At 55.2% G+C, this 11,569-nt stretch overlaps 1 protein-coding gene across 1 annotated transcript in view; it reads left to right on the top strand.

Annotated features, from left to right (window-relative positions):
- arhgap23a (Rho GTPase activating protein 23a) overlaps positions 1-11,569 on the top strand; it is a 30,465-nt gene that overhangs the window by 6,491 nt on the left and 12,405 nt on the right. The window contains 11 exon segments of the mRNA XM_030342626.1: positions 9-458; positions 461-1,311; positions 1,313-1,358; positions 6,569-6,724; positions 7,915-8,026; positions 8,125-8,164; positions 8,500-8,634; positions 9,484-9,792; positions 9,930-9,991; positions 10,853-10,968; positions 11,165-11,283. Of these exon segments, the coding sequence (XP_030198486.1) occupies positions 9-458; positions 461-1,311; positions 1,313-1,358; positions 6,569-6,724; positions 7,915-8,026; positions 8,125-8,164; positions 8,500-8,634; positions 9,484-9,792; positions 9,930-9,991; positions 10,853-10,968; positions 11,165-11,283 (2,396 nt within the window).

Below are 11,569 nucleotides of genomic sequence, written 5' to 3'. Positions count from 1 at the left end.
CCATGCAGGCGCCGCCTGGAGGTCCAAGCAGACCTGGGTCAGCCCCCACAGCCAATCCCCCGCCGCCGCCGCCGCGACCAGACGCAGACGCAGCCGCCGCCGCAACAACAAACAACAACAGCAGCAGCAGCAGCAGCAGCATCAGGGCCGTAGCCGTGGCGACCAGCGCTGCCAGCAGGCGCTGTCGGACTGGTACCACAGCCAGGTGCCGCCGCCGCCGCCACCGGACCGCGCCGGCCGCGCATCCAGCGCGCCATCGCAGCTACTCCCAGGACCGTCTGGGCGAGACGCGCTCGCCGGCTGCAGCAGCAGCAGCAGCAGCAGCAGCAGAGCCGGGGCCTGGCCGCACAGCGCCTCCCAGGACACCCTGACGCTGCTGCAGCAGTCGGGCCCCGGGCCCCACGGCGACCCCTACTGGACCTACGAGGACTGGGAGGCGGCGCCGGCCGCGCCCCGCGGGTCTCCAGCTACGCCCGCACGCGCTCGGAGGACCTGCTGGCGCAGTACGACCGCTCGTACGGCGCTCGCCGGAGGGGCCGGAGCCCCCGGGGCGGCCCTGGTGTCCCCCCGGACGGAGAGGTCGGCGGCCCCCCCCCCCCCTGGTCCCAGCCGGCCCCCGCCCCGCCCCCACGGACAGAAGCCCCCCAGAGGCAAGCGGGCCAGTACGCGGGCCCCCCCCCACCGACGGCTCGGCCCCCGCAGACCCCTCAGAGACACCAGTCCCAGCCCCCCACCCCGACGCACCCCCCGCACCCCCAGGCCCAGCAGGCGGCCCCCCAGAGCCGGCGGCTGACCACGGCGCAGAGCGCGGACGACCAGGGGGGGGGCTACCGCAGCTACAGCCCCTCCTTCTACCGCAAGACGGGCCGCATCCTGCAGCAGGCGCACTCCTTCAGGGACCCCTCGTACGCCGGCCCCCACCTCAACTGGAACCCCGCCAGCCCCCGGAGGGGGCCCCTCCGTCGCCTCGCCGCCGGGGGCCACCACGCCGGACCCCCAGGAGCGGCGTACCGGCCCACCAACCACGAGAGGGAGCGGGCCTCGGGCTCGGGCTCGGGGTCCGGGTCCGGGTCGGCCTCGGAGGCCCCGGCCCCCCCCCCCGCGGCGCAGGAGGTGGTGCTGAGGCAGAAGCCCCCCACGGGGCGGAGGAACGCGTACGGCCTGCGCCACCCACACTACGCCCTGCCGCTGGACTCCCTGGACCCGGGCCTGTTCTCCCCGAGGGGGACGACTCGGCCTTCCACGCCCCCACCTCGGCACAGCCCCCCCGGGGGGAGGACGGCCCCCGCAAGGCCAACGGGGCCCCCGGCCCCCCTTGTCCCTAGAGGAGGACTCCCTGGCGTCCATACCCTTCATAGGTAAGCACGGCCTAACCCTCTGCGTTCATCCGTTCACATCGCTCACTCGCTCACTTCTTCCGGTTCTCCCTCCCCTTTGACCACCCGTACCCGGGTCTTTGACCCCCATACCCGGGTCTTTAGGGTATGGGGGGGGGGGGGGGGGGGGTCTGGATCTCTGCTGACCCCCCCCCTCCCTCCACCAGCTCATGGGGGTGGGAGGGGCTTCAGTTTGTGTTTGGGGTTGTAGCGGTGATTAACAACAAGCGATTTCATATCTGACTCTCCAGTGTTTTTTTGTCAACATTGCGAGAAGGAAGGGCAAAAACATGGCGTGTCTAGTCAGATCCTCCCTCTTCCCAGCATTCCTCCTCCAGTCCAGTGTTCCACGTGTGTGTGTGTGTGTGGGTGGGTGAGTGAGTGGAGTAAGTGTGTGTGTGTGTTTTTTGTACTTTGGTGTTGTGTTATTGTTGGGCATGCCCTCAATTCCGGGCATTTCCAAAACCAAGGTGAAGGTCGGTTCTGGAAATGTTTCTCACAGATGATTAGTAATACCGCCACCTCCGCATGATTCAGGAAATGAGCTGCAGTCTGACTTCCTGGCCCAGGTGTATGCGTGCGTCTGTTTGTGTGTGCGTCTGTGTGGTTGGGCGTGTGTTGTATGCATACCTACAATGTTGTCTGTGTGTAGTACAATTTCTTCAGAATTTATCTCTCTCTCTCCATCTCCTCTCTTTCTCTTTTCTCTTTTCTTGATCTCTCTCCTCTCGCTCTCTCTCTTTTCTCTCTCTCTTGCTCTCTCTCTCTCTCTTTTTTCTCTCTCTGTCTCTCTTTTCTCTCCCTCTTCTCTCCCTCTTTCGCTCTTTTCTCTCTCAGATTTTTCCCTACCCTCTCTCTTAATCTACAATGTTTATCAGTACATACATGTTTAGCACAGCTGTCCATGGGTGTAGTGTGTACTTTGTGTGTGCCTACTAAGTCCATGTGTGTGTAGTGTGTACTCTGAGGTCCATGTTGTGTGTAGTGTTTTGTTTTGTGTTGTGTGTAGTGTGTTGTCGGTGTGTGGGAGTGTGAGTCCATGTTTGTGTGTAGGGAAGTGTGTGGTGTTGTGTGGTACAGTGTGCATACTGAGCCCCATGTTGTGGTGTAGTGTTGTGTGTAGTGTAGAGTTATGCTGCGTTTGCAGTTCTGTGTAGTTTTGCACAACGTGCTATCCGCAGTGTGTACAGCCTGCACACTGAGTCCACGTTGTGTTAGTGTAGTGTAGTGTTATGTGTACAGTGTGCATACTGAGTCCACGTTGTGTCACGTTGTGCGCGTTGTGTGTTGTGCGGTAAGTCGAGCGCGCACAGCGTTCTTTGCGCCGCTGCGTCGGCCGGAGGGCCCGGGAACTCTCGGCGGTCGTGTCCCGGCTCGCCCGGCCTGCTGTCGGGAAGCAGTAGAGAGGGCTTTACAAAGGACACTCCAGTGGTATCACTTACCAGGGGTCAGGCCTTAACCAGGGCTCAAAGGCAGCCCTGGAACCCCGCATGGGGGAGCGCCCTGGGGGGTTGTGTGTGCAGTTTTAGGTTCGAGGGGCCCCTCGGGGCAGCTATACTGGGGCAGATTTCCAAAAACATGTCGTCATGAACGCTACTTTGTGAAGGCCACAGAGGGCGCTGAGAAGTGGGATTCCATGAACGCGATGCGGATAATGACCGTGGCGAATCACATGGGCTGAATGGCAGCAGTAGCCAGGCTGCGATCGTCTGTTCTGTGTCACCTCTCGGTCACGTCGTTCATTAGCCATACGGTCCTCATGTCTGGGTGTATGTGTGTGTTCGGTCGTTACGGCTGCAGTCGTTCAATGAGGGGGGGGATAACGATGGGAAAGCGGAGGGAGGTGAAAGGCACATTCTTGCTGGATCCTCTGCGCTGAATGAAGCGATACTGAGCGGTTTTCGTCGAGCTACAAGCTAGGGCACGTTTAAACGACCAAAACTAGGCGTGGTCTCCCGCTCGCCGCAGACAGAAACACGCTCCTGTGTTACAGCGCGCTCTCTTCTCTCTCTCTCTCTCTCTCTCTCTCTCTCTTCTCTCTCTCTCTCTCTCTCTCTCTCTCTCTCTCTCTCTCCTCTCTTTCTCTCTCTCTCTCTCTCTCTCTCTCTCTCTCTTCTCTCTCTCTCTCTCTCTCTCTTATCTCTGACGTGGGGGGCACAGATTTGATCGCCAGGGTTTCTAATCTCGATTTGATATTGTGGCAAATCTCTCGCTGCTGCTGCCGCCGCGCACACGACGACAAACACACAGATACCTTCGAGGAAGCCATGACACGTCTGTCTGTCCGTCCCCTTCTCGCCTCATCCCGCCTCCTCTGATTATGTAAATACAAACAACCCCCCCCCCCCCATCCCTACAGCACGACGAATAGGGGGAACACGCTTGGCGTCCTTCCTCTCGGAGTCTCCCACCTCGCCAATGGTCTCTCTCTCTCTCTCTCTCTCTCTCTGAGTGAATGCTAGACGAGCGGTTCTTTCTGGATCGGGCTCTCCGCTCGGCTTCCCGCTCCTCACTCTTGCCCAGCGGGAGGAAGTGGCGCTGCCAGGAGGTTTTTGGCGGCGTGTTTCTTAACGGACCACTCGGCCCGGCCGGGCCAGCAGTGCCTCTTATCATCAATGCTGCCATTGTGTTCCGACGAGTGTGTGTGTGTGTGTGTGTGTGTGTGTGTGTGTGTGTGTGTGTGTGTGTGTGTGTGTGTGTGTGTGTGTGTGTGTGTGTGTGTGTGTGTGTGTGTGTGTGTGTGTGTGTGTGTGTGTGCGCGCGTGACTCTTGCTGATTGGACCATTCAAACAACACTTCACTTGAGCGGGTACGAGGTCTGCTGTCCATCTCTCCATAACATCTGCCTCTGTTCCTCTGGCCTCTCTCTCTCTCTCTCTCTCTCTCTCTCTCTCTCTCTCTCTCTCTCTCTCTCTCTCTCTCTCTCTCTCCCTCTCTCACCCGTCTCTCTCTTTGTCTCTCTCTCTTTCCTTTCTTTTTTTGTCTCTCTGTGGCTTTGGTCTTCACTTCCCTCTCTTTTTCAATATCCTGTCCTTTTTGCCATCTTCCTGTCTACCACTCTGCCTTTTCGATCCCTCCCTCCTTCTCTCTCTCTCTCTCTCTCTCTCTCTCTCTCTCTCTCTCTCTCTCTCTCTCTCTCTCTCTCTCTCTCTCTCTCTCTCTCTCTCTGCATCTCAATGTCTCTTTGTCTCCATGGATCGTTTCTCTGTCTGCAGAGAGGAGGATGTGGTACAGGAAGACGAGAGAAAGCAGGAGGGGGGAGGGTGGTCTGCCTGTCTGTCCTTCTGTCTGCGTCTGTCTGGTGTGTGTCCGTCTGGGTGTATGTGTGTGTGTGTGTCTGGTATGTGTCCGTCTGGTGTATGTGTGTGCGTTTGTGTGTGTCTGTTTGTGTGTGTGTGTGTATGTTTCTTAGTGCATCTGGTCCGTGTCTGTCCGTCGGGTGCGTCTGCCTTTCGGTCTGGTGTGTGTGTGTGTCTGTCTGTCTGTCTGACGGGTCTGCCTGCCTGTCTGTCTGTGTGCTGTGTGTCTGCCTGTCTGGTGGCTGTGGTAATGAGGGCCTGTGTTAAAGCCACACCGAGGCTATTCCAGGGCCCGAGGCTGTAAACACACGGATTCCACAACCTCGCTCTCAGTCCTGCCACCCCTCCCCCGCCAAACTCCTGATGCTAGGCCAAGTAGGAGAAGGTGGAGATGGTAGCGGGGAAGAGGATGAGACAGAGAAACTGAAAAAATATGATTTGAATTGAGGTGTGTATACAATTACAGACAGAGTGAGGCCATGTTGTACCGTCGATCCAGACGAGCCGGACAAGCAAGCCTGCATCGAGAATACACGAGGAGGGGAAATCAACTGGAAACATCCCTGAAGAGAGGCGGAAACGATGTAGTGTGTGAGAGGAGCCCTCAAGCAATACCGTGTGGCCGGGTTTTCAAAAAGGGCTGGGCCTCCGTGTCGCGTGAGGTGGGCCAGTCCTGGAACCTGAGGAAGAATCGTTTGCGTTGAGAACTTAAGAACGCTACTGCCCTCTGGTGGTGAAAGAGCGAAAACGATGGAGAACTATTAGTGACACAGAAATGACAGGGGCCCTCTTCTCACTCGCTTTTTTTCCCTGAACTGAAATAGAAATGTGTTTGTTGCTGCGTGCTTGCGTGTGCGTGTGTGTGTGCGTGCCTGTTTGTGTGTGTGTGTGTGTGCGAGTGTGCGGGTTTGTGTTCCGTAGCTCTACAACAGGTTGTGCATTTGAGTAGGCTGTCACTTTCATATCCTGTTCTGCCAGTCCGGGCTTTTGAATTATTAATGGCGGAAATACATTTGTCTTTGTTAATTCTTGGCACCCAGTGAATGAACGATTGAGGATGCATGAATCACCATTTTGATGTAGAGTTTATTACCGCCGTCGATCGCTATCTCCTTTCCACGACAAACACCATGTACACTTCACTACTTAGGCTCCATAAGTATAAAGAAGTGAAACCTTGCGCCAACCAAACACTACATGTTCGTAAAATCTGTTTCATTTTCAAGAGCTCTTCTCATGGAAGTGGACACAGGTACAGCTTAAACCTTGCATTATATTTAGCGTCACATTCATCTTTATCTGTATAAATATATCTTTATCTATATGAATATATCTATAGATATACCTATATAAATGTGTCTATAGTTGTATGAATATATTAATATCTAAGTAAATATCTATAGCCTATATCTATAGAAATATCAATCTATCTATATCTATATAGATGCTGTTCCAGGTTTCGAAAACATGACAGGGTGTGTTGGCCACGGTTCTCCATGGTCGTGGTGCGTTCAGCAGTACCCATCAGGTACCTTATGCTCTGTGACCCCCCTCTCCGTTGGCTGTGCAGCTCTCTGTCACGTACTCATGTTTTCCTCAGAGTGTGGATTTGTGTCTGTCAGCGGCCAGCTGCAGCTGACCTCTCCAGCGGGGGGGATGACGCTCACCCACCTGGCCCCACCTCCTCCATTGAGTCCTTCTAACATCAGTGGTTCTCAACTCCTCCTCCTCCTCCTTCGGCGCTCCTCTTCCTCGCCCTCTCCCCCTGCCTCTTCCTCCTCAACTCCACTCCCCTTCTCCTGTGGGACCCTCCACTGACGCTCTCTCTTGACAAACCCCCTCCTCCCCCCACCCTCCCTCCCTCCTCCCCCCACCCTCCTCCCCCCCTTACAGACGAGCCGACCAGCCCGAGCGTTGACTTGCGTGCGCGCCACGTTCCGGCCTCCTCCGTGGTGTCCGGCGGCCTGAGCTCCGCCCCGGCCGTGGTCACTTGCCCCGCCCCCCCCGCCTTTACCTTCCCCCACGATAGGGTCTTCTCCCACGACTGCAGTGAGTGCCCCCCGTCGCCGGGCCAACGCCGGCGGCACGCTAAGCGTGTTTACCCCCCACACTCTCCTCCTCCTCTGCATGCCTGGCTGCAAGCGCCATCTGATCCGGGCCGGTTGTGAAGCGGTCCGCTGCCCTTGTTTTGTGGGGTTTAGCAATGCATGAGGCGTTTTGTATTCCCTAAGTGAAATGTCGTTCTGTGGGCGGTTTGTTGCATGGCTGGGGATACTTTCGTTATTTCCTGTTGTTAATTGATGCGTCAATGTTGTTGTGAGCATGAGGATGTGGTTGTCCCCCGCATGGTTTCCCGCACCGAGTGGGTCCCTGTCACTGACCAGCGCACGATGTCTTGCCTTGCCTCTGAACCCGAGAGTTTTTGATACAGAGTTGGCATACAAACTCCCCTAAAATGCATGATGGTCCGAGTTCTGCCAATACTCTGTCTCTGTCTCTGTCTCTGTCTCTGTCTCTGTCTCTGTCTCTGTCTCTGTCTCTCTCTCTCTCTCTCCCTCTCCCTCTCCCTCTCCCTCTCCCTCTCCCTCTCCCTCTCTCTCTCTGTCTCTGTCTCTCTCTCTGTCTCTGTCTCTGTCTCTCTCTCTCTCTCTCTCTCTCTCTGTCTCTGTCTCTCTCTCTCTCTCTCTCTCTCTCTCTCTCTCTCTCTCTCTCTCTCTCTCTCTCTCTCTCTCTCTCTCTCTGTCTGTCTGTCTGTCTCTCTCTCTCTCTCTCTCTCTCTCTCTCTCTCTCTCTCTCTCTTTGTGCATGCCGGTGTTGGACAGCCTTATGCAGCCCATCCCTGTCAATCAATCGATCAATGCATCATCCTATCGTACTCACCTCACCCCTTCACCCGTTCTCCACCACCCGATCAGGCACTACCCCGCTCACCCCCTCACCCCCTCACCCCCTCACCCTAACATCACCCATTCACCAACCACCCCTCCCTGCCTTCCCATCCCTTCATTCCCTCCACTCATGTTTAATTTTTCATTCCAGAATCATCCATGCTGATGATTGTTACATCAACATTATTCATCTCTCGTTTTCTCTCCCTTCCTCCTCTCTCTCTCTATGTCTCTCTCTCTCTCTCTTCCTCTCTCTCTCTCTCTCTCTCTCTCTCTCCCTCTCTCTCTCTCTCGTTTTTTCCTTTATTTTCCTCTGTCTCTCGCTCATCCCGTCCACTCTTCGCTGAGCAGGCAGTATTAAATCCAGCCGCCGTTCCTCCTATCTTCTAGCCATCACCACGGAGCGCTCCAAGTCATGTGACGAGGGGCTCAACAGCTTCCGGGAGGAGGGGCGTGTCTTCTCGTGAGTACTCGCTAAAGGGGGGGCGGGGCTAATACTCTGGGCCAGTGGGGTTAAAGCGAGAGTTGAGATTGACGTGTTGTTGTTCCTTGGATCCACAGGAGGCTTCCAAAGAGGGTCAAGAGCTTCTTCACAGATGGGGTATGTAGTCCTTCCAAACTATCAAAGATCGTTTTTAACCTATTCAGAGCGCTGCCCGGTATTTGCTTTCGATCTTTTTTATCATGATACATATGTGGCCCAACAATTCTTAACCCTTTAAACTTTGATCTGCGCTGTCGGTTTCCAATTTTAATGTAAATGCAACAAGAATGCTGCATCTTTTCGATGAACTCAACTGATATTCGAATATTCTCTCAAGATTGAATCAATATACCCGACCCCCCCCAAACAATGACCCCTACAGTCCCCCCCCTCCCCCCAGTAGAACGAGCTCCTGGAGGTGACTCTAACGTGGTGTCTTTGTTTCCCTGCAGTCTCTGGACAACCTGGGGGCAGCGGAGGAGGCCCGCAAACGGCACTCCACCTCTGAGCTGGGCACCATCACCTACAGCGACGTGCGCAGGGAGGGCTGGCTGCACTACAAGCAGATCCTCACCGAGAAGGGCAAGGTGGGCCGCAGGACCCCCACGCAGCCTCCCCACGCAGCCTCCCCACGCAGCCTCCCCACGCAGCCTCCCCCGCTCTCCCTCCTTATCTTCTTCTGCCTCTCTCTCTCCTTCCTTATCTTCTTCTTTCTCCTTCCTTATCTTCTTCTGTCTCTCTCTCTCTCTCTCTGTTTTACCCTCCCTCTTTCTCCTCATTCTCTCTTTCTTTTTCTTCATTCACTCTCTCTCTCTCTCTCTCTCTCTCTCTCTCTTTCTCTCTCTCTCTCTCTCTCTCTCTCTCTCTCTCTCTCTCTCTCTCTCTCTCTCTCTCTCTCTCTCTCTCTCTCTCTCTCTCTCTTTCTTGCTCTCTCTCTCTCTTTCTTGCTCTCTCGCTCTCTCTCTCTCTCTCTTTCTCTCTCTCTCTCTCTCTCTCTCTCTCTCTCTCTCTCTCTCTCTCTCTCTCTCTCTCTCTCTCCCCCTCTCTCTCTCTCTCTCTCTCTCTCTCTTAACTCTCTCTCTCTCTCTCTCTCTCTCTCTCTCTTTCTTGCTCTCTCGCTCTCTCTCTCTCTCTCTCTGCTCTGATGTTTGTTTACTCGAGGGATGATAATGAGTTATGATTCTTGGCAGCAACATAGTAACGCTAATAGGAAACAATTTGATTTAATTCACAAACATAATATTTGTCTTCATTATTCTCTAAATAAAATGAGCTTCAGCTCATGAGCTTTAAAATTCACAAATAACTGTTTCCTGTCTCATCCTCTTTCCTTTTCCCTTCTCTCTCTCTCTCTCTCTCTCTCTCTCTCTCTCTCTCTCTCTCTCTCTCTCTCTCTCTCTCTCTCCATCTCTCTCTCCCCGGTCGACCACCAACAGAAGGTGGGCGGCGGCATGCGTCCGTGGAGGCGGGTCTTCTCGGTGCTGCGCTCCCATTCGCTCTTCCTGTACAAGGACAAGCGGGAGGCGGTGCTCCGCGGGGCCACCGTGGGGGGCGGGGCCGAGGACGACCAGCCCATCAGCATCCGGGGCTGCCTGGTGGACATCGCCTACAGCGAGACCAAGAGGAAGCACGCGCTGCGCCTCACCACGCAGGACTTCTGCGAGTACCTGCTGCAGGCCGACGACCGCGAGGACATGCTGGCCTGGATCAAGGTCATCCGGGAGAACGGCAAGACCGACAACGAGGTCAGGGGTCGCGCCGTCCTCACCTTTGACCTTTGACCCCTTCAGAAACCCCCGCCTGGCACGGTTGTGTCTTCGCGACGTTTGTTGAGTTGGTTTCCGTGACAGTTTTTTGTTCTGTTTGTTGTTGTTTCTTGTAGGAGTTTGGCTTCTCCAGACAGGCCCTGATTAGCAAGAAACTCAACGACTACAGGAAACAGAGGTGAGGCCACGCCCCATCACCCCGTCACCCCTTCATCCAAACCGATGGGTTCTGTGACAATGTGTGGACTATCCACTATTTCACCCCTTCATTGACCCTGTTAGACTGTGTGTATACTGTTTACTAATTCACCCCTTCATTGACTCTGTGTACTACCTATTCTTCACCCCTTCATTGACCCTATGAGTCTGTGTATACTACCTCTTCCTCACCCCTCCATTGACCCCGTGACTGTGTGTATACTACCTCTTCCTCACCCCTCCATTGACCCCGTGACTGTGTGTATACTACCTCTTCCTCACCCCTCCATTGACCCTGTGACTGTGTGTATACTACCTCTTCCTCACCCCTCCATTGACCCTGTGACTGTGTGTATACTACCTCTTCCTCACCCCTCCATTGACCCCGTGACTGTGTGTATACTGCCTCTTCCTCACCCCTCCATTGACCCCGTGACTGTGTGTATACTACCTCTTCCTCACCCCTCCATTGACCCTGTGACTGTGTGTATACTGCTTCTTCCTCACCCCTCCATTGACCCTGTGACTGTGTGTATACTACCTCTTCCTCACCCCTCCATTGACCCTGTGACTGTGTGTATACTACCTCTTCCTCACCCCTTCATTGACCCTATGAGTCTGTGTATACTACCTCTTCCTCACCCCTCCATTGACCCCGTGACTGTGTGTATACTACCTCTTCCTCACCCCTCCATTGACCCTATGACTGTGTGTATACTGCCTCTTCCTCACCCCTCCATTGACCCTGTGACTGTGACACCACCCACTTCCTGTATCCTCCGTCGTAGCGAGTTTTTATCTGAGCTGTTGTGCCTCCTTCCTGTCTCCTTCCTCGCCGCAGCCCGACAGGAAGTAAGCCCGACGCATCCCCCAAGGCCACGCGCCTGAAGCCCCCCTTCCTGTCCAAGATGGACAACGCCGCCGGGGCGCCCCGCTCCCCCAAGACGGAGGGCAAAGGTCAGTCGCCGGCCGCTCCCTAAAGTCAGAGGGGAACCCGGCTGTTTCGCTCTCTCTCACTTCCTGTTTGATTTGACAGAGTCATGTCGCCGGAGGCGGGGATCTGATAGTGTGATTAGCAGACGCAAACTTTGCTTACTCTTCTCTGTCCTCACTCTGCTCCCCCCCCCCCCCCCCCCCCCCCCCCCCCCTGCAGAGGAGAGCAGCCCCCCCAAGTCTCCCTGGGGGATCAACATCATCAAGAAGTCCAAGAAGTCAGGGCCCAAGGCTTTCGGCGTGAGGTTGGAGGACTGCCAGCCCGGAGCCAACAATAAGGTTAGTAGGAACCCCCCTCCTCGTACCCCGTCCCCCCCACCACCCACAAGATGGAGCTGGGCCAATGGCTTCTATTGTGCTTTATAATCGTTTCATTATTTCCTGATTGGCTACGTGGTGAAGAGAGCGTAGAGTAGAGAGTAACGTAATCCACATGTTATTGAGAAGTGAAAACCCCCTGTCCCTTTGTACATCTGTTAGCATTTAGGAGAAATGCCTCTACGCAAAAGATCCCATCAATTTACTGTGACAGGGACTACAGATGGCCGCGTACGCATGCCACATG

This window comes from Gadus morhua, chromosome 2, assembly GCF_902167405.1.
Source record: "Gadus morhua chromosome 2, gadMor3.0, whole genome shotgun sequence".
NCBI classification, from domain to species: Eukaryota; Metazoa; Chordata; class Actinopteri; order Gadiformes; family Gadidae; genus Gadus; species Gadus morhua.
Note: the sequence above shows the minus strand (reverse complement) of the source record. Positions and strands in the feature narration are given on the sequence as shown.